Below are 23558 nucleotides of genomic sequence, written 5' to 3' on the forward strand. Positions count from 1 at the left end.
CATGCAACCGTCTCTCTTTCGGGGTTTTAAGATTACCTTTGAGTATGGCAACCCTCAGATCGTTCATCTTATGGCCAGAGTCAGAGAAATGTTCGCCAACAGGACTGTCTCTTGTACCGCGTGTGATGCTGTGGCGGTGCAGGTTCATTCTCTTGTTTAGCCCCTGCCCTGTCTCACCTATGTAGTAGCAGTATATATATATATATATATATATATATATATATATATATATAGTCCCATAAACAAGTGAAAAGGCTTAAAAACAATCACCCCCGGTCATCCCACGCGGATCTTCTTACGTCTCCTGCTCTCTTCCGCATTCAGCCGCACGCATGCGCGCGTCGGTCCAGGTGACGTCATCGCGTCGTCCTTCATGGATCCTGATAGGCCCCAAGTATATAGACCGCGAAATGTCTTCTTGCAGCTCACATTTGGCGCCAAACTAGAAACGGCGCAGGACACGTGTAATGTTCACTTTACACTGGTAACGTGAAGTAATGTAATTGTTACTACAGTACTCACCTGATGCATGTCTCAGGACTAATTATTGAAGTCTGCTTACTGTAGCTATGTATAAATATAACCATCATAACGCTGGGTGAACATCTTCCTCTGTGTTTAACCCTTTGGTCTCCCATTTCCCTCCCCTTGTTTTACTCTAACCCGTATAAAAACGGAACAAGTGCATCTTTTCAAAATAATGTGCTGCTCTTCATACTCAAGTAGTGGAAGGATTAATACTTCTGTGTCTCTCTAGATGTTGATGAATGTACCACAGAAAATCCTTGTGTACAAAGCTGTATCAACACCTACGGCTCCTACCTGTGCCGCTGTGAGCCGGGATATGAACTGGAGGAGGATGGGATCAACTGCAGCGGTAGCATAACTAAACCAAGCGCTATGTATACCCCTGTATATACCTCTGTGTGTGTGTAACCCCGTGTGTAACCCCCTGTATATACCTCTGTGTGTAACCCCCTGTATATACCTCTGTGTGTGTATACCCGTGTGTAACACCCTTTATATACCTCTGTGTGTATAACCCCTGTATATATCTGTGTGTATTCCCCTGTGTATAACACCTGTATATATCTGTGTGTATTCCCGTGTATAACACCTGTATATACACCTCTGTGTGTATACACGTGTATAACCCTCTGTGTATCCCTGTGTGTGTAAGCCCCTGTGTATACCTCTATGTATATCTGTGTGTACTCCTATGTATATCCGTGTGTACTCCTATGTATATCCGTGTGTACTCCTATATATATCCGTGTGTACTCCTATATATATCCGTGTGTACCCCTATATATAGCCGTGTGTACCCCTATATATAGCCATGTGTACCCCTATATATAGCCGTGTGTACCCCTATATATATCCGTGTGTACACCTATATATATCCATGTGTACCCCTATATATATCCTTGTGTACCTCTATGTATATCTGTGTGTACCTCTATGTATACCTTGCATCAACTCTGCACAGTGACACTTGTCCTACAAAAACACATATTGTTGCATGAATTTGCTTTTTAGTGCGTTCATGACCCCTTTGGAAGCAAAGGCGCAATAAGAAGGTGACGCACAATAGCACTTATTTACTACATGGTGTTGGTATACAGGACACCTTCCAGCGCTGGGAGACACCTTACAACCCATTGATGTGAATATCTCTAATTAGTGAATATGGACCAATCTCTTAGATATGTCATTATAATGTAAAACCTCGTGAACTTCTGGTGAAAGTGTTTGCTGTAGCAGGGAGTCACTGATTACACCATCCTCTCACTAATACACGGTTACCTTCCTTGCTACTCAGCAATACTTGCAGGGGATGTCCATATGTCTCCATATCTCCCCCAATACATACAAGGAACGCCCATGCACACCCCAGCCTCGTGTAACAGAGTGACAGGCCTTGTGCAGCAAACCTAACTCTTGTCATTTCAGACATGGACGAGTGCAGCGTCTCTGAGTTTCTGTGTCAGCACGATTGTGTCAATGAGCCCGGATCGTACTACTGCAGCTGCCCTAGCGGCTACGTGTTACTCGATGATAGCAGAAGCTGCCAAGGTAGGAGTGAGCACGCAGTGAGAGGGAGACTCCTCTATCAGTGGCTGCAGCGCAGACTTCCAATAGCCACGAGTCCTGGAGAAGTGTGTGTGCCGCAGGCTGTAATACCTTCACTGGGCCAGCGAGTCCTGGAGAAGTGTGTGTGCCGCAGGCTGTAATACCTTCACTGGGCCAGCGAGTCCTGGAGAAGTGTGTGTGCCGCAGGCTGTAATACCTTCACTGGGCCAGCGAGTCCTGGAGAAGTGTGTGTGCCGCAGGCTGTAATACCTTCACTGGGCCAGCGAGTCCTGGAGAAGTGTGTGTGCCGCAGGCTGTAATACCTTCACTGGGCCAGCGAGTCCTGGAGAAGTGTGTGTGCCGTAGGCTGTAATACCTTCACTGGGCCAGCGAGTCCTGGAGAAGTGTGTGTGCCGCAGGCTGTAATACCTTCACTGGGCCAGCGAGTCCTGGAGAAGTGTGTGTGCCGCAGGCTGTAATACCTTCACTGGGCCAGCGAGTCCTGGAGAAGTGTGTGTGCCGCAGGCTGTAATACCTTCACTGGGCCAGCGAGTCCTGGAGAAGTGTGTGTGCCGCAGGCTGTAATACCTTCACTGGGCCAGCGAGTCCTGGAGAAGTGTGTGTGCCGCAGGCTGTAATACCTTCACTGGGCCAGCGAGTCCTGGAGAAGTGTGTGTGCCGCAGGCTGTAATACCTTCACTGGGCCAGCATGAAACGTGTATATATTATATAACTGGACACACCTCCTGTGAAGGCTCCCGGGAGTTGTCCAGGACATTTGCTAGCGGCCGTTTTGCCGCAACCAAATCTCTGCCAGTGATTAGCCACCACTCATCACACCGCAGGGACCTCTCGCCACTGGCCGTGTGACATCAATGTGTCCATCTCAGCGGTGTGACATCAATGTGTCCATCTCTGCGGTGTGACATCAATGTGTCCATCTCTGCGGTGTGACATCAATGTGTCCATCTCTGTGGTGTGACATCAATGTGTCCATCTCTGCGGTGTGACATCAATGTGTCCATCTCTGCGGTGTGACATCAATCACATGGACACAATAACGCACATGGACACAATAACGCACATGAATACAATAACGCACATGCTATGGTGAACGTACAAGATACTACACAACAAAAACAATATGAGGTTCAGTGTTTGCTGTTTCCATATAATTATCTTCCGACGTTCTATAAGAAATGAACGCTGAGTACGAGTTGATAAGCATGGAACGTATCTCACTCCCTTCTCGTCTATTACAGATATTGATGAATGTGACACAAGGAACAACACTTGTACGTTGCAACAAACTTGTTTCAATATCCCTGGAAGCTATAAATGCCTGGATCAGATGCGGTGTGATGATCCATACATCCAGATGAACGATAAGTGAGTATACAGCGTGTGTAGGAGATGCTGAGGGAGGCTGGGGGCTGGTCATGGTGGAATATATTGTACGTCACTGGGCAAATGAATAAATAAAACTCTGTATTACGGGAATAACTGAATGAGGCGGCATTGACTTAATTAACATATAAATGAATGGAAAAGACTGCACTGGCCCGACGAATGGATTCAGGCATCGGATATTGGTAAATGAATGAAAGTTTGTGCTGGTCGAATGGATAAATAATCGAGTCTGTATAGAATGAATGAAAGTCTGCACTGTTCACATGTATTAATAAATGGGTGTATGAAATCCTGCATTGGCTTAGCACAGGGGGGCTCAACTCCATTTCTGAGGCCCCCCAACAGGTCAGGGTTTCAGAATATCCCAGCTTCAGCACAGGTGGCTCACTCAGAGGCTCAGTCCAAGATTGCACCGCCTGTGCTGAAGCAGGGACTGTTTGAGCCACCTGTGCTGAAGCAGGGATATCCTGAAAACCTGACCTGTTGGGGGATGGGGGGGGCTGGAGGATTGTATGAAGTTGAGCACCGCTGGCTTAGCACACAAATGGATGAACAAGAGTTTGCACTGAATAACTTCCTGAAAGAAGCATGGCCGCAGCGTGGTGCGTAGGGACTAGTGATACCTGTTGCAGAGTGAATTATCTTTCATCACTAAGGTAGGTAATGGGGTAACAATGTGTACTATAGTCTGCTGTCATTCAGACGGCCCCAGTCATAGTACAGTAGTATACTGACAGAGTTGGTGTTAGCGGTGTATTCACTAGTGTAGGGGGGCTCAACTCCAGTCCTCAAGCCCCCCCGAACAGGTCAGGTTTTCAGGATATCGCTGCTTCAGCACAGGTGATGCAGTCGAAGACTGAGCCTCTGAGCCACCTGTGCTGAAGTCGGGGTATCCTGAAAACCTGACCTGTTGGGGGTAGAGGGCTTGAGTACCCCTGCACTAGTGTCATATAGAAATGGTGAATTATTAATGGCCAACTTAAATGGAGCTGCAGAACAATAATGGCCTTTACTGCGTAGCCTGTCCGTGGAAGTCACCCATACTTATCCCTCCCGCCTGTCCCAGCCGCTGCATGTGCCCCGTGGAGAACCCGGCCTGCAGGGATCAGCCTTTCACCATTGTGCACAGACACATGGAGTTGGTGTCGGGTCGCAGTGTACCAACGGACATCTTCCAAATGCAAGCCACGACCCGCTACCCGGGAGCATACTACATCTTCCAGATCAAGTCAGGGAACGAGGGCCGAGAGTTCTACATGAGGGTGAGTGTAACACGGGCAGGACATCACTTCCACAGCTCGGAACACCGCGGCACCAAGGAGAACCAGTTCTAGAACTATACGGATACTTTTAGTGTCCTATAGGTGGGAGAATGTCCATTCACTGTTCCATTAATGAGGAGATGGCCTGCAACACGTCTCATAGGCCCCAAGCCCTCAGAAGCTTCTAATCCTCATGGAAGAAATGACATTGAGCCCTGTGCCGATCTATATATCCAAATAACACGGTGTTTCCCCTTATCCATGAACAGAATCCCCTGAGCTTTGAGGGCAGATACATCATCCTAATTTTATTTTTGTAACCAGCAGGGGGTGTCCACACAAAGCATATAGACACGCGCTCACGTGAAAACTATTACACTGCACGTGTGCTCAGGCGTCTTATTAAAGGAGCAATTCATGCTTTTTTTAAAAAAAATATGATTGCTGTTTTTTAACCCAGGTTAAAATCAGGGGGTCTCCGAAGCTGAACCCCATTCTTTTCAGCCCTGGGGACCCCCTGCTTCCCGAGATATAGACCTCCAAATGCGGTGCCGGTATCTCAGCAAAGTTTAAAGCTCGCGCGTCACGCAGGCTTATAGAAAGCTGAACCTCATGATCACGGCTCCCTATTGGCTCGCAGGGCATGGGAGTTTTTAAACGCCGCCATTACGTGAACCCCTACGGGGTCTATATCTCTCGAAGCAGGGGGTCCCCGGATCTGGAATTAATGGGGTTCGGCTCCAGAGACCCTCTGCTTCAATCCTACGTTAAAAAAAAATTCATCCGCAAAACTAACGGCCATCTTGGATGGACGCAGGCGGGTCTCACGGATACATTGTGTGTCTTCCATACATTTTTACAAACAGAGTAACACACAAGCTTTGTGAACATTGCAGAAGCTATTAAACAGGAACAGACAGTGTCGGTGACGTGAGAAGAATTTAATGTTCAGGGCTTGGTAACTAGGAATCCAGGTAACTGCCCTGTCTGAAAGAATGTCAAAAGATGAAAGCAGCTTTCCGCGCGACACACAACGTGACACACAACGCGACGCCGCGCGACACACAACGCGACGCCGCGCGACACACAACGCGACGCCGCGCGACACACAACGCGACGCCGCGCGACACACAACGCGACGCCGCGCGACACACAACGCGACGCCGCGCGACACACAACGCGACGCCGCGCGACACACAACGCGACGCCGCGCGACACACAACGCGACGCCGCGCGACACACAACGCGACGCCGCGCGACACAACACGACACACAACGCGATGCCGCGCAACACATAACGCGACGCCGCGCGACACACAACGCGACGCCGCGCGACACACAACGCGACGCCGCGCGACACAGAACGCGACGCCGCGCGACACAGAACGCGACGCCGCGCGACACACAACGCGACGCCGCGCGACGCCGCGCGACACACAACGCGACGCCGCGCGACACACAACCGTAGCCTCGTTCAGGGTGGCAGAGACAGGAGGTGGAGGGCGCGCGTCCGCATGTGTGCGCGTCAGTCTCCTGGGCGATATGTGCACATCCTCCCCAGCAGACCTTTTCAAGCGTTCAGGAGGCGGCGTGACAGAGTGAGGTTAGGGATGGGTGGTGCTCTTCTCGCTACACTTTCCCGAATGATTTGATTGGCTGCCGAGGTCCCAGTGACGTTGCTGCAGCTTGAAAAAACAACTTGAGTTGTTTATTGAAACTGTAGCAAGCGTCAACTCCGTACTTCGGCGACAGGGCAGCTGCTACCCTGACAACTGCTATTTACTTTAAATACTTTGTTTCGAACGTGTGCGCGCACGTAGCGAAGCAGGCACCCTGAACGAGGCCTAACCTAAAGTGTTTGCATCAAACGTTCACGCACAGAGAGCGCCACAGAACGCATAGAGTGCGCCACACAGAACGCAGAGGGCGCCACACAGAACGCATAGAGCACCGCACAGAACGCATAGAGAGCGCCACACAGAACGCACAGAGAGCGCCACACAGAACGCACAGAGAGCGCCACAGAACGCATAGAGTGCGCCACACAGAACGCAGAGGGCGCCACACAGAACGCATAGAGCACCGCACAGAACGCAGAGAGCGCCACACAGAACGCACAGAGAGCGCCACACAGAACGCACAGAGCGCCACACAGAACGCATAGAGTGCGCCACAGAACGCAGAGCGCCATACAGAACGCAGAGTGCCACACAGAACGCATAGAGAGCGCCACACAGAACGCATAGAGAGCTCCGCACAAAGAGCGCTACACAGAACGCACAGAGTGCGCCACAGACTCCTCGTGGCTGCAAAACCATGGAGAAACAAAGCAAAAGATTTATTGTAGGAACAAACCTTTCATGAATCCGCTGCTGTTTCTGCGGCTCTGAGACTTTGCTAGAAGCCTCTGCAGTTTGAGACATTTCACACAAGTTTGCCGGCCAGATGACCACTAGCAGGGGCCATTTTAAACCTCCCGGTGAGGAACATTTCCAGCAGATGATGTCTCCAGAGTACGTTAAAAATCGGTGGTATTGCCAAGAATAGCAGCAGATTTTGCAACAGTGAAAAGAAAGGGGACATTTCTTTCTTTATGGTGAGTAGGGCAAATTGATGATTCTGAACCAGCGAAACATTATAATACCAAGGATATGTTTTTAACTTAATGCCGTAGCCAAAGATGCCAGAACCTTCCGAAGTGTCGCTCCCACCTGTTCCTTTCTCTGTAATGTAACAAACTAACAACAAGACAATGACACTTTGATGTAATCTGCTATGCTCCGTTTCCCTTTTTCCCGCCAGAATACGTTGTGGCGCTGATCATGCCATGCGCCAGATCAGTATATGTACCCGTATTATACGTGATATTCGGGCCGCCGGGCGACTAGTTTAAATAAGGGCTGTGATTATGAATACCTGGTCATGTTACACGGCCCGCCCCTCGATACTGAAATATTTCTCCCTGTGTCCTTGCATATAGCAAACTGGGCCCATCAGCGCCACCCTGGTGATGACACGACCCATCAAGGGGCCACGTGACCTGGTGCTCGACCTGGAAATGATAACTGTGAACACCGTCGTCAACTTTCGAGGCAGCTCCGTTATCCGGCTGCGCATGTTCGTGTCGCCGTACTCCTTCTGAGCGCTGGGTTTCTTCTCTTCTCGTTAACAAAATGAAACAATATTATCCCTTTTCTGATGCCCGCCGTCCCCGCCGGACTCACGACTGGCGGCACTCACGTGCTCGTCACTCTTGTTCGCCTTGCGTGGGGTGAGACCTTGCGCTGGACCAAAATGACAGTTTATCTATAGATACAATTGTTGTAAATAGGCTTTGGAAAGCAGGGAAGTCTTTTCTGTAGAAGTTGCTGTTTATTCGTTGAAAAGTTCCAAAAATCATGTTATTAATCTAAAAAAAAAGGTTCAGTGAGACCTTCCTGATCAAACCAAGCCTGTAAAATGTTATACATTCGCCAGTTTTCAGTATACCCCCAACATTTTTAATTCAAATTATTAATCAAATATTAGAGGCTTTCTCACACGTTGGAGATAACATAGATAAGTGTATTCTGTTCTGTAATCAATAAAGTATTGTATGGGGAAAATATGTACAATTAGGGCTCAAGACCCAAAGAATCCTGTACATTATAAACGGTTAATACTGTAGTATTCCAGCCTCGTAGGAAGCTCCCCAGCCCCAGGATTTCCCAATGAGTTGAACGATTTCTCTTGATGGGGTTTTTAATTTTTTTTTAACACTGAATAAACAGTTCTCATTATTAGAGCTGCCCCAAAGCATTGTGTTTGTAACATCGCAGACGTTCCCGGATACCTGCGCTGTACGCAGCCTGCGCGTCCTGCTGCATCAGTAAAGGGATACTGTAATTTAAGCAATATACTTTTGGAATTGTTTTGTTCGTTTTGAAAAGCGAAGTCAATGTTTGAGTGTTGCGACGGTTGGTGTGAAGATCTTCATTAAACCAGACTGTTTGGACTTACCGTGGCAAGCCGTTTCCTTTCTTTGGTACTGGACATTCTAAGGTGAGAACCATAAAGTCCGTGGGATTAGGGCACAATGGCATTAGATTAGCATACAATCATTTGAAGCAGCATTCCTTGTGCTGGAGAAGATAGAGTATTACCAGACAGAAGTACTGAGTATACACAGTGCAGCACCGTGCACATGTACAGTAAGACATGTACTTTACAGCAGGTAACGCTCCGTATAAAGGTATTCACAAAGGACCGGTTTTTGTGGCCCAGAAGGGCTCCGAATTGTGACAAAGCAGCTTGTGTGTGTGAGAGGCTAGAACTGTATTCCAACGGCACCTGAAACCTCCAGCAATATAGGGGTGAAACACTTTCTGTAACTGCGGTTACAGGGGCCCCACTCTCTTCTAGGGTTGCCAGGTGCCCAGGATTAAACCAGACTGTCCTGTATTTGGACACTCTGTCCAGTAAAAAATGAGAGGTAATACTGGAAATGTGTATACCGGTATTACCTCTCTGGGTGTGTATGTGACCGATATTATCTCTCTGGGTGTGTATGTGACCGGTATTATCTCTCTGGGTGTGTATGTGACCGATATTACCTCTCTGGGTGTGTATGTGACCGGTATTATCTCTCTGGGTGTGTATGTGACCGATATTACCTCTCTGGGTGTGTATGTGTATACAGGTATTACCTCTTTGGGTGTGTATGTGTATACCGGTATTACCTCTCTGGGCGTGTATGTGTATACCGGTATTACCTCTCTGGGCGTGTATGTGTATACCGGTATTACCTCTCTGGGCGTGTATGTGTATACCGGTGTTACCTCTCTGGGCGTGTATGTGTATACCGGTATTACCTCCCTGGGCGTGTATGTGTATACCAGTATTACCTCTCTGGGCGTGTATGTGTATACCAGTATTACCTCTCTGGGCGTGTATGTGTATACCGCTATTACCTCTCTGGGCGTGTATGTGTATACCGGTATTACCTCTCTGGGTGTGTATGCGTCTACCAGTATTACCTCTCAGGGTGTGTATGTGTATACTGGTATTACCTCTCTGGGTGTGTATGTGTATACAGTTATTACCTCATACCGGTATTACCTCTCTTGGCGTGTATGTGTATACCGGTATTACCTCTCTGGGGGTGTATGTGTATACCGGTATTACCTCTCTGGGCGTGTATGTGTATACCGGTATTACCTCTCTGGGCGTGTATGTGTATACCGATATTACCTCTGTGGGTGTGTATGTGTATACAGGTATTACCCTACCGGTATTACCTCTCTGCGAGTGTATGTGTATACCGGTATTACCTTTCTGGGCGTGTATGTGTCTAACGGTATTACCTCTCTGGGCGTGTATGTGTATACCGGTATTACCTCTCTGGGCGTGTATGTGTATACCAGTATTACCTCACTGGGCGTGTATGTGTATACCGGTATTACCTCTCTGGGTGTGTACGTGTATACCGGTATTACCTCTTTGGGCATGTACGTGTATACCGGTATTACCTCTCTGGGCGTGTACGTGTATACCGGTATTACCTCTCTGGGTGTGTACGTGTATACTGGTATTACCTCTTTGGGCATGTACGTGTATACCGGTATTACCTCTCTGGGTGTGTATGTGTATACTGGTATTACCTCTCTGGGAGTGTATGTGTATACCGATATTACCTCTCTGGGCGTGTATGTGTATACCGGTATTACCTCTCTGGGCGTGTATGTGTATACCGGTATTACCTTTCTGGGCGTGTATGTGTATACCGATATTACCTCTTTGGGCGTCTATGTGTATAACAGTATTACCTCTCTGGGAGTGTATGTGTATACCGATATTACCTCTCTGGGCGGGTATGTGTATACCGGTATTACCTCTCTGGGCGTGTAGTGTATGTGTATAACGGTATTACCTCTCTGGGCGTGTATGTGTATACCGGTATTACCTCTCTGGGCGTGTATGTGTATACCGGTATTACCTCTCTGGGCGTGTATGTGTATACCGGTATTACCTCTCTGGGAGTGTATGTGTATACCGGTATTACCTCTCTGGGCGTGTATGTGTATACCGGTATTACCTCTCTGGGCGTGTATGTGTATACCGGTATTTCCTCTCTGGGCGTGTATGTGTATACCGGTATTACCTCTCTGGAAACTGATTGCCGGGGAGAGCGTCTCTGTAAAGGGCTCTTATCGCCTTCTGCAGGAATGTTGCTAGGATAACGTGATATCACAAGGCGCCCCGCTGTCATGGAAACGCGACGATGCAGGAGGAGGCCGGGGCGGCAAAAAGGTAAAACCGGCCCTGGCTGAAATTGCTGTGATACAGTGCAGGATCGATGCTCGCAGGCTTTAGTGATGAAGGGGTTAAAGTGGCTGTGACAGAGGAGTAATGCTCTGCAGGCCCCTGAGAGTAAGACGTCCCTCGGGATCTGTAGCGGGAAGTTGGTTCTGCTCGTTATTGTTGCAACTGACGGAGACCGTATAGAAAGCCGCATTATCCGTATCACACAGAATATTTCTCTGCTAGCCCGCCCTTTGAGAAACTGGATTAACTAGTTATCTTTCTTTGCACGACGCATCTCGGACAATGATCAGCAACCCTCTTTATGTTTATTAAATACAGATTGTAAGCTCTTCGGGGCAGGGTCTCCTTTCACCTGTTGCACTTATTCCCATTGTTTGTCATTTATTTACCTTGTATTGTTATGTAGTACAGCGCTGTGTACATGGTTAGAGCTATATAAATGACATTATACATAATAATGTTTTCTATTGTATAGCACTGACCATATACACAGCGCTGTGCACAGAATATTTGCAGGCATGAATCCCTGCCCCATGGAGCTTACAATCTATGTGTTGGTGCCTGAGGCACAGGGAGATAAAGTGATGTGTAGAAGGTCACAAGGAGCCGACACGGGGAATTGAACCCGAGTCCGTCTTTACTCACTGAGCCGCTCCTTCAGCCATACAAACCTTTCTGCAACCTCCCGAGGGGTTCCAGGTTCCTGTCGCAGGGATACCTCTGTCAGGGGTATTAATAAGGAATGTCTCCAGGAATATCAGAACCGAAGACGTTCCAATGACAGAGTCTAAAACCATACATATTATCCCCTTCTGTCCTGGTGCCAGGCTTGTATTTACAAAGGTAAATGTAAAACAAAAAAGTCAAAGAAATTACAGCAAAAGTATTTCGTTTTCCCCGTCCTTGTAGCACTGTACAGTATATTGAATTTGCAATACTGTAACAGAGAGGATATTGACACTCCAAAAAAGTATTATTACTATAGATAATTTCTGGGAAAATGTACAATTGTGATAAACGTCAATGCAAAAAAAGGCCGACTTTTTTTTGCCAAACTACTGGAGAATTTAAAATAAACAGTAAAAACAAGGATCAAGAGAACGGTATCCCTGCTTCACGTCCACAGGGGGGGTTAAATCCCGGATATTTGGCTTAGACTAGTAAAGACGCAGTCCGGCTAAGCTCCGGTGCATTCCATGCGAGAGGTATCTGGGATAAGGAGCATTCAGATGCTGTTACTACGGTATCATTCCTTCCCACTCACACACGGGGATTCACACACTGACAATGGACAAGATGTTACCAGCAGCAGGAAACAATGCGATCTTCTGGCAATGTTTAACTTCCCAGACTGTTTAGCGTTTCCCCGGAGAGCTGAGTTACTGTATATGAGGTGGTACGGGTGCATTATTTGTAATGCCGCCTTTCCTGAGATATACATTTCGGAAAGGATATAAAAAGTAAAGGGGAATAAAATCATTATATTTACTGCTTTATTTTCTTCTATCATCATATCCCTCCCACACAGGGCAATTTTCCCAGCCGCACGTTCTAACATCGATTGCGGGGGCTCATCTCCAGTCCTCAAGCCCCCCCCCCAACAGGTCAGGTTCAGGATATCCCTGCTTCAGCACAGGTGGCTCAATCAATCCCTGCTTCAGCACAGGTGGCTCAATCAGTCTTTGACTGAGCCACTGATTGAGCCACCTGCGCTGAAGCTGGGATATCCTGAAACCCTGACCTGTTGGGGGAGGGGCTTGGGGACTGGAGTTGAGCCCCCTGTTCTATTGGATTGAAACTCACGTTGTCCTAACTTTGCTTTTAAAAGGGTAATATGAGAGGAAACTTGGGGAGACATGGCGGGAACACAAAGTGTAAGTGAGAAACCTGTACAATTATATTAACTTGGGGGTGAGAAGAAAAAGATTTTAAGAAGAGAGGAAAGGTGCTAATGGCCGATGAGACTGAATCTGCGGTGGAAGGACAGGCCGTGATCTTTTGTCAAAAGTAAAGTGTAACAAATTGTGCGCGCATACGTGTTTTCTTAGTGTGGGGGGCTTCCTGAATAGAGTGCGGGGGGTTTCCTGAGTAGAGTGCGGGGGGCTTCCTGAATAGAGTGTGGAGGCTTACTGAATAGAGTGCGGGGGGCTTCCTGAATAGAGTGCGGGGGGTTTCCTGAGTAGAGTGCAGGGGCTTCCTGTATAAAGCATAGGGGGCTTCCTGTATAAAGCATGGGGGGCTTCCTGAATAGAGTGCGGGGGGCTTCCTGAATAGAGTGCCGGGGCTTCCTGAATAGAGTGCGGGGCTTCCTAAATAGAGTGTGGGGGCTTCCTGAATAGAGTGTGGGGGGCTTCCTGAATAGAGTGCGGGGGCTTCCTGAATAGAGTGCGGGGGGTTTCCTGAGTAGAGTGCGGGGGGCTTCCTGAATAGAGTGCGGGGGGCTTCCTGAATAGAGTGCGGGGGGCTTCCTGAGTAGAGTGCGGGGGCTTACTGAGTACAGTGCGGGGGCTTCTTGAGTAGAGTGCGGGGGCTTCCTGAATAGAGTGTGGAGGCTTACTGGATAGAGTGCGGGGGGCATCCTGGATAGAGTGTGGGGGGCTTCCTGAATAGTGTGGGGGGCTTCCTGAATAGAGTGCGGGGGCATCCTGGATGGCGTGCGGGGGGCATCCTGGATGGAGTGTGGGGGGCTTCCTGAGTAGAGTGCGGGGGGTTTCCTGAATAGAGTGCGGGGGGCATCCTGGATAGAGTGTGGGGGGCTTCCTGAATAGAATGTGGGGGGCATCCTGGATGGAGTGCGGAGGGCTTCCTGGATGGAGTGTGGGGGGCTTCCTGTATAAAGCATGAGGGGCTTCCTGGATAGAGTGTAGGGGTTTCTGGAGAGAGTGCAGGGGCTTCCTGGAGAGAGTGTGGGGTCTTCCTGGAGAGAGTGTGGGGTCTTCCTGGAGAGAGTGCAGGGGCTTCCGGGAGAGAGTGTGGGGGCTTCCTGGAGAGAGTGCGGGGGGCTTCCTGGATGGAGTGTGGGGGGCTTCCTGTATAAAGCATGAGGGGCTTCCTGGATAGAGTGTAGGGGTTTCTGGAGAGAGTGCGGGGGCTTCCTGGAGAGAGTGTGGGGTCTTCCTGGAGAGAGTGCGGGGGCTTCCGGGAGAGAGTGTGGGGGCTTCCTGGAGAGAGTGCGGGGGGCTTCCTGGATGGAGTGTGGGGGGCTTCCTGTATAAAGCATGAGGGGCTTCCTGGATAGAGTGTAGGGGCTTCCTGGAGAGAGTGCGGGGGCTTCCTGGAGAGAGTCCCGTTGTGAGGTGCAGCAAAGATTCATATATCATATATCAGAACCAGCTCTAATACCATCCTAGCCCCTGTTACTACTTTGAACTATATTGGCAGATGGGTTGACTCCTATTTAACATTTAGGTTCCATATTGATACTCTGACATCCAAAACCTATGCCAAACTAGGTGTACTTTATAGGAACAAATTCTCCCTAAGCCTGCTAGTCAGAAAGCGCATCGCACAGCAGATGCTAATGCCAATTATAGACTGTGGGGACATAGTATATGGTATAGCACCCCAAACTCACCTTAGCAAACTACACAACCTCTACAATTCAATATGCCGCTTTGTCATCCAATGCAACTACAACACACATCACTGCGAAATGCTAAATTAACTAGATTGGTCATCACTTGGGTCCAGGCTCAAAGTTCATCTTTCCTGTCTTGCCTTCAAATACTTTCTGGGCAAGCTACCCACCTATCTGAACAAGCTCCTCACCCCTACCACACGCAGCACTTATCATCTGAGATCAGACTCCAGACGATTGTTCGAGGTCCCAAGGCTCAACAAAGTATCCGGACGCTCCTGCTTCTCTTACCGTGCACCCCAAAACTGGAACAATCTACGGAGACTCTCACAGCCACCACCAGTCTAAGTAATTTCAAAACTAAAGCTGTTTCACATTTTAATCTGGTCTGTAACTGTTTCATACGCCTAAAAGATAAAATATGTTAAACTGTTCCTGCAATGTCTTTATACATAATGTATAGCCCTATTCACTTAATGTAACAATGTATTTGTCATCATAACTCTGTGCCCAGGACATACTTGAAAACGAGAGGTAACGCTCAATGTGTCACTTTCTGGTAACACATTTTATAAATAAAGAAATCATTGGATCAATAGTGGGCCCTCACTGCTTGGATCCAAAAAGGTTTATTGATGAAGTTACATTATCGTAGACATCAGAAGCTGCGGCCTGAGCTGGGACCGTCCTCAGGGCCTGAAACGCGTGGGCTCCAATGTCTGCAATGTGTTCCCACTGTCATAGGGTTGCGAGAAAAAATGTGTGAACCGCAATGATAATTACAGAAATTCCATCATTTTTTTATGATAAACTTCTTGAATCAAAACCAGTCATTTCTTAAGTGTCCAATAGGGCTTATATTAACAAATTCCATGTGTTTTCAACCAAAATGAGTATGAATTAGATACACACTGAGTAATTAAGAGTCAGGGTATATTAAAATGTAACCAAAACCCTGTTTTTATCAGTTAGATTAATGGGATCATTAGAATCAGGTGTTTAATTAATTAGGTAGATCTTCAGGTGTGAGTTTGGGAGGCCCCACCATATAAAAAGATTACAAAATTTGTGAGTTTGGTCTTCACGATACAGGTGTGTGGAAACACCTCATGCACAATCAAAATAAATCTGAAGGACCTCAGAAAAAGCAGTTATTGATGCTCATCAGTCTAGAAAGGGCTACAAAGTCATTTGTACGGATTTTGGGATCCACCAATCCACTGTCAGACATATGGAGAAAGTTCACTCTAGCCAGGAGTGGTCATCCTACCAAAATCTCTCCCAAGAACAAACCGGCAAATCATCCAGGAAGTCCTAAAGAACCCCAGAGTAACATCCAAGGATCTGCAGGTCACTCTCGCCTTGACTAATGTGAGTGTTCATGACTCAACTATCGGAAAAAGACTGGACAAGAATGGTGTACATGGAAGGATAGCCAGGAGGAAACCACTGCTCTCTAAAAAGAACATTGCTGCCCGTCTGAAGTTCGCCAAAGAGCACTGTAGATGATCGACAAGACTTCTGGAACAATGCTCCCTGGACTGACGAGCCAAAGGTAGAACTTTTTGGCCTCAATGAGAAACGCTATGTTTGGCGAAAACCAAACACTGCGTTCGACCAGAAGAATCTCATCCCAACTATCAAGCATGGTGGTGGGAGTGTGATGGTTTGGGGCTGCTTTGCTGCCTGAGGCCCTGGACAACTTGCCATCATTGACACAACCATGAATTTTGCATTGTATCAGAGGATTCTAGAGGAGAATGTCAGGCCATCCGTCCGTGAGCTGAAGCAGAAGTGGGTCATGCACCAAGACAATGATCCTAAACATAAAAGCAGATCTACACAAGAACGGCTGCAGAAGAATAAATTCCGTGTGTTAGAATGGCCAAGTCACAGTCCGAACCTAAACCCCAAGGAAATGTTGTGGCAGGACCTGAAGTGAGCTGTCCCTGCAAGGAAGACCTCAAATGTCACTGAGCTGATGCAGTTCTGTAAGGAGGAATGGGCCAAAATTCCTCAAAACCTATGTGAGAAACTGACCAGCAGTTACAGGGAACGCACAGCTGAAGTCATTGCTGCAGGTACTGAGTCTAAAGGGTCTCACACTTTGTCACACGCGGATATTGAATGTTTAATCCTTTGTGGATAAATAAATGTTGATAAAGTATCATGTTTTTGTGCCATTTGTTTGATCACGTTATCTTTATCTATTATTAGGACTTAAATTAAGCTCTAATAACATTTTAGGTTTCAAATATGTGACAATCCTTAGGGATTCCCGAACGTTCTCTGGCCACGGTATGTGAATCTGTGCTGCGATCTTATTGTCAGTCAGGGTGCTAAGACTGGAGATAGATTTTGATACTAAAACTAAGAGGACCAGACCTTGCAGAGTTTGGGATTTGCGCCTCTAACTAACCTAGTACGTTCCTCCAAGCCCTGGAAACGAGTCTGTGCAAAAGATACATTCACGGGGATGCCATTAAGTATTGGAAGTTCATCCCTCCACATTCCTGACAACCCCATCTGAAGCGGGAGAAAGCCCTTCTGAAAATCCCTGTTGCCTGGGATAGAATATGGAAGAACCTGGCGATGTTTTCTTTCAAGTCTGATGATGTCACAGGGAGACAGCAAACATGGAGAATGAGACACGCAGGGGATTCTGGGAGAGGAAATCATCCTGAACACTTATTGGTTATACGTCCGGTGGTTTCGTCAGTGTGTGTATTTGGCTGCATGTTGCAGGATGTATTTACACCATTTAGTTCAAACTTAAAGCTGATTTTGGGTGGAATGAACGTTTAAGGGATCATACTTAAATGGCGTAATAATGCTGTGATGATTACAGTTATTTGCGATGCTATTAGATATTTCTTTTAAAAAAATCACCATGGTTTCCATTTTAACCCCTTCAGTTCTGTATTGTTCTGCAGGCGTTATGACAAAGGGGGGGAGGGGTGGGGGGCGGGAGACTCCAGTCCTCAAGGGCCACCAACAGGTCAGGTTTTCAGGATATCGCTGCTTCAGCACAGGTGCCTCAAACAGTGGCTCAGTCTTCAACTACATCACCTGAGCTGAAGCAGGGATATCCTTAAAACCTGACCTGTTGGTGGCCCTTGAGGACTGGTGTTTCCCACCCGTGGGTTGAAGTCTTTGTATAATAATAACATAGATTGTATTAAAACGATACACTGGTATTTCTCTGGGATTGAAGCTGCTGACGGATTTCACCTGGAAGTGAGTGCGTTATAAGGGGAAATAAAAGGAAAAGTACATGCAAAACGAATAATAATATAACGGACGTGGGAAGGGTGATGGCTGGTACAGGGGGTGCAATATATCGCCGTGGGGCAGTGAATGGGTTAAGGAATTGAGACGTTTTTACAAGGGCAGAGTCCACAACTTGGGGGAATTTGGTGTTTTTTTTGTGTGGAGTTAAAGATTATGATGAGTAAACATTCGCACTAAATGCAGATAAAATAAGACTGTTCTTGACTGAGAAATGTAAAATATAAGCAGCTGCTCAGGAAGGAGGAAACGATAAGGAAAATACACAGTGCGTGCAGGATTTGTAATTAGTATTCATTACAGGGAACAGCTGTAGGGGGTATATCCCACTTCTAAGCATATTCTGTAAAATCATCAGTGGCAAAAGTGGGAAGACACCCACTGTACCACTCATTTTTATATTCACACACACATGTAGCCCCCCAGTGGGACTATTTCAGTTAAGGGGTTAACGACCTTAATAAATTAACTGTGTGGGATCACTCGGGATACTCCCCTCCCCAGCATGTTATGCAGGATGACTTTGCAGAGGTGATTACCCCTCCCTGGTATGTCTTGTGATCAGTGATGTCACTATGGGTAGATAGAAGGATATATATAGCTCCACCCAATGTTCTAGAAACAGGTTCTTCAGAGTTCAGATGGGGGCCTCACTGTGAGTCCTGTAAATTGTTTTTTTGTGTATAGATTAATGTTTTAAGATGTGTCTTGTCACCCTTTGTTTAGCGCCAGTTGTATGGATACGATATTGCACTCTGGAGCGTGTTTGTATCGGCCCCACCGGGAGGTCCCTAGTGCAATCCTAATCAGATAGGTATGGAAGAAGTATGCGGTACACGGTCGCAGGTTCCTAATTCCTGAAGTGTGTCTCAGAGAGGTCTGTTTAACATGGGGCGTCACTGACTCTATGTGAGAGGCGGCCAGTCTAACCCTTACTGCGGGTAACAAGCCAAGTACCTCCCCAGCGTATATTATTTGCCACGAGTAATCAGTCCAGTGTGAAGTATCTCAATGTGTGTCAAGAATTATTTACGGATATCCAATAAAGCACTATATGTTTTATAAATGTTTCTGGCCCCCATCCTTACTACATTCAGGCACCCAGCACCCACCCAGCACCCTGCACAGGCCTGAGATACTGAGCCCTGCCAATGTATATGCGTAGTTACACCCCCACCCACCCAGCACCCACCCAGCACCCACCACAGGCCTGAGAGACTGAGCATTGCCAATGTATATACGTAGTTATACCCACATCCAACCTGCACCCACCCAGCACCCTGCACCCAACCAGCACCCTGCACCCAACCAGCACCCTGCACAGGCCTGAGATACTGAGCCCTGCCAATGTATATACATAGTTACACCCACACCCAGCCTGCACCCACCCTGCACCCTGCACCCACCCAGCACCCTGCACAGGCCTGAGATACTGAGCCTTGCCAATGTATATACATAGTTACACCCACACCCAGCCTGCACCCACCCAGCACCCTGCACAGGCCTGAGATACTGAGCCCTGCCAATGTATATACATAGTTACACCCACCCCCAGCCTCAACCCACCCAGCACAGGCCTGAGAGACTGAGCACTACCGTGTATATAGTCATTCCGATGTAACCTTCCATGGAGCCGGGTGAGGAGGGTTACACACAGTTCTGATGTCTTTTTAAATAAAGTTATTTATTTCAGAAAGATTATCTCACTTTCTGTTTTATAGCATCATTTCCCACACAGCACTATAAGATATGGCCCAACGACCTAATGCCCCAATGTTCAATAAATGTCCCTTTTATTTCAGGTCACACACATTACCGCTGCTTTTTGCGAGCCGTTTGATCACTGGTCACATATTTTAAAAATGGTAGAAATGGATTGATGGCGGTCACTGCACAATGGAACTCAGCCAGGGAAAGGTTAAAATCAGCTTTATTTCACGATGCTGCACATTACAGAGAGAACATCTCTGACGCGTTTCGTCCCGTCGTGGGACTTTATCAAAGAGTTACTCTTTGATAAAGTCCCACAACGGGCCGAAACGCGTCAGAGATGTTCTCTCTGTAATGTGCAGCATCGTGAAATAAAGCTGATTTTAACCTTTCCCTGGCTGAGTTCCATTATGCAGTGACCGCCATCAATCCATTTCTACCATTTCTACTATCTGGCTGGAGCACGCTGGCGATCCTACTGCTTAGGGAGCCGTGTATCCCTTCCAGCGTCTGACGTCCGCCCACCAAGCGTGAGTATCGTCGGAGCGCACGGCTTGCTGGGACCTGCCCAGAGAGGCAGTGAGACAACGCCATACACCTCGCGGAGTACCCGTGGAGCAGTGAAAGGTGTGCAAGACGGGCACAGACGGCTGGGACCTGTCCTGGAGAAGCAGTGAGACGACACCATACACCATGTGGAGTGTTTGTGGAGCGGGGACAGGTGCACAAGATGGGCGGTGAGGAGATCGGGTCGGGTAAGGGCACCGGATTTAGACTGCCGTGAGTTCATGAGGGAGGCTTCTAACGTGGCTTCCCCTCTTGCCTCTATCTATTTTCTGCTTATCAGCCCCCCACCCTGGTCAGTCTGTTATTCAACACCTCCCCCCAATTGATATCATTAATTTCATTGGTTATTCTGCAGCATCATTGCCTAAAAACTTTTCTATACATATAGAGGTTGCATGCTTACAAACAGTCTATTACACTTGTTAGAGCACAGGACATTTGGGGTTCATTCCCCTTTCTTTCTACATATTTTAAAAAGTCAGAAATCCTCTATTTTGAAAAAATAATTGTTATTCAAATTCTATTTTCTTGACCAGTTAAAAATGGCAACAATTGTGTCTGTTCTCTTACAGTTGTGTAACTCAGCCCTGATCACTGCAGCGTTTAATCACACCAGCGTCTGAGTTCATAAGTAACTTTTAACTAGGTGTCAATAATCAGCAGGAATTCATATATAGTTTTATCTTTCGATGTTCAGAGACAGTCAACATTTCAGAAGCTATTAAAATATATGAATGAAACAAAGGTATAAAATTATAGATCAGCTGTTAAATGGCTGAGTGATTTCATGTTATGGAAATAAATATATACCTATAAGATGGAAGTGTTACCCTCCAGCACTGACTCTGTTAAAGTTCACCTTCCATGGACTGCTGGATTACCTGTATTTCTATATTTAACAAAACTAGTCCCATAATCATATTTCAAATCCAATAATGCAGGGCATGTCATCGCACTAATCCAGCGATACAGCAGATTTGTGAGCTCTGCTGGGGAGAGGCGTGTTACAGGAACGATATAAAACCGTAGCAATGCCAGATACAAGCAGTGAGTGTCTGGGCTAACTTTATACCAAACCTTTCCGGCTCTGCATATCCCTCGCATGTTCGGAACCGCGCCTAAGTAAAGATAAACCTTGTTTTATTTCAGCTGCTTTCATCGGCCACACCAGATCGTCTGGTCTGTGGAAGTGTCAACGTTATGCTGCAGGTTTTAACGTTTCAGTCGATGGTTCTGAATCATAAAAAAATCACATCATTATCAACGGGGCAGTCCCACCAAAGTCTAGCGGCTGGAACGAGGGGTACAGGGGGTGCTGCAGCTTCCTGTGGGTTTATACATGTTTACATTATGGTAATGTATGTATGTTACTGATTTCATATGTACCGCACCCAAATAATATCCCCTTAACCCCTGAATGTAGGATTCACAAAGTCCCTGTGTGTCTCTAGTCACCAACCCAAATGGGTTAGATAGTATTTCTGTAATAGAATATCACGTTGTACTGGATTCTGATGTTTGAGAATTGGTTAGGGGGAGACCAACAAAATCAGGTCCGTTTCATTGTATTTTTATTATTGTCTCTCAGCTGTAAGTACTTTGCTCTGCCCCCCCCCCCCCCGTGTGAGTGCTAACAGGGGGAGGTAAGTAACCCACATACTGTGAAGAGATAATATAATTTTCTGCGTCAGGTTTTCACCTTTTGTTACTATCACCAATATTTGCCTTCTCAGAGGTGACGTAAACTCTCCCCGATAAAAACCAGCGTCAAATGTAATCTGTTATTCCTATATAGTACTGATAGTGTACGTAGCACTGGGAAACAAAAAATGGGGGAGCACCGAGTGAGGTAAGTTTTTCTGGACCAGTGACCAACTGTGTGAAACCACCTTAAATGGTACATGGACTGGTGGATACGCTGATCGGGGAAATAGTATAATGCTATATGAATAAAAAAGTATATCACTTACACGGCCTTGTGTAAATGTTATTACATCAAGGTATCTTTACGCTCCGTCCTTTTCTTGTAGTATGGTTTTTCTTCTCCTGTTCTCCTGTCGTCGTCTCGTGCTTGAATGTTCTGAGATGTGACTCACTGCAAACTTGGCTTCTTTCTTCTAGAGGTCTCCCTCTCACAGAAAAGAAGTGATTAAGTTTATGCAAGACAATTAAAAGCAAAAAAGCAAGAGATCTTAGAAGCATGTAGATGGTAAGAAATATATTAGATAATGGTATAGTGATAACCAATCACTCACACGGGCTAATGTGAGTGTTCTCACGTAACAGTGTCTTGATCCCACCTCTTCCAAGCCCCTGGAGTAAATATCAGAGAATTCCAGAGAAGTGGAGTCAGATGGTATTCAAACAATCATATCAGATTAATTTGAACCATGTAAAGTCACCCAGCATAACATGGGTGGGGGGGGGAGGTATGGGAAAAGAAAGATATCAATTCAAATACTCGCACGGACCAGTGTGAGTACACACTGGTAAAGGATTATTTTAGTAGTTTGGTTCCTGTTTTTCCTTTAGAAGCTGGATGGATGTGATTCTTCCAAGTACAGTATAACATGAACTGCAAACAGTGGGGACTGTGATTAGAGCAAAAGGCTTAATTAAGAAATAAAATAAAAGGTATAAAACAATTAGGTATAAAGGTATAAAAAAGGTATAAAATAAAAGGTACTAAAACAATGAAGCACTGAAACAAATATGAATGGGAAAAGCATAGGGAGTCGCTCCGTGGTAAGTGGTAGGTAATCTCTGTCTCTGCGTCCAGATTCAAAGCTACGACGGCTCCTCTATGGTGGCTGCAAGTGTCCAGAAAAAGTGAGCTACGCGTTTCGCCCTACACAGGGCTTCCTCAGGCTCTTTGAAAAGGAGATGGGCTAGGTACTGGTAGCTTATATACAGTAGGCAGCCTATCCCTTTCTTACTGCAGTCAAATTGGCTTTGCATGTGCTTCTAAAATCGCCGACATCTTGTTCGTTGCGCACGCATTCATTGGTACGTTGCGTGCACATCCTTTCTTATTCGTCGGCCAACTAAAACAGGAGTGTGATTCCTTACTGCTACTCAGATGTATGCTGCGCGCGCATCTGAGAATAAGTCTCGCGCGTTTTGGTGTATGTTAAATGCCAGTTAATGGCAGAGAAAATTGCAACAGCACAAGGCTGACACCTAAAATAAGTGAATCTAAAGTGAAAGACATGTGTCTAAAATTATATGGGATAGGTGAAGTGAAGTGAATTTAATGTGGACAATTCAACAAACTTTTGTTGAACTATAGTGTAATTCTAATCAATTTGATAATGAATTTAATATTCAATTAAATGGAATGAAAAATAAGTGTTGTACTATAGTATAAT

General features: G+C 46.7%; 1 protein-coding gene across 5 annotated transcripts in view; it reads left to right on the forward strand.

The window, feature by feature from the left end:
* FBLN5 (fibulin 5) overlaps nucleotides 1-8744 on the forward strand; it is a 49123-nt gene extending 40379 nt beyond the window's left edge. For all 5 annotated transcript variants that reach the window (XM_075614532.1, XM_075614533.1, XM_075614534.1 and 2 more), the window contains 5 exons: nucleotides 758-877; nucleotides 1954-2076; nucleotides 3336-3462; nucleotides 4550-4745; nucleotides 7726-8744. In XM_075614532.1, the coding sequence (XP_075470647.1) occupies nucleotides 758-877; nucleotides 1954-2076; nucleotides 3336-3462; nucleotides 4550-4745; nucleotides 7726-7887 (728 nt within the window). In that variant the 3' untranslated portion in view covers nucleotides 7888-8744. The remainder of the gene's footprint in view (nucleotides 1-757; nucleotides 878-1953; nucleotides 2077-3335; nucleotides 3463-4549; nucleotides 4746-7725) is intronic.
* Nucleotides 8745-23558: the final 14814 nt, after the last annotated feature.

The sequence above is a fragment of the Ascaphus truei genome, chromosome 9, assembly GCF_040206685.1.
Source record: "Ascaphus truei isolate aAscTru1 chromosome 9, aAscTru1.hap1, whole genome shotgun sequence".
Taxonomy (NCBI): Eukaryota; Metazoa; Chordata; class Amphibia; order Anura; family Ascaphidae; genus Ascaphus; species Ascaphus truei.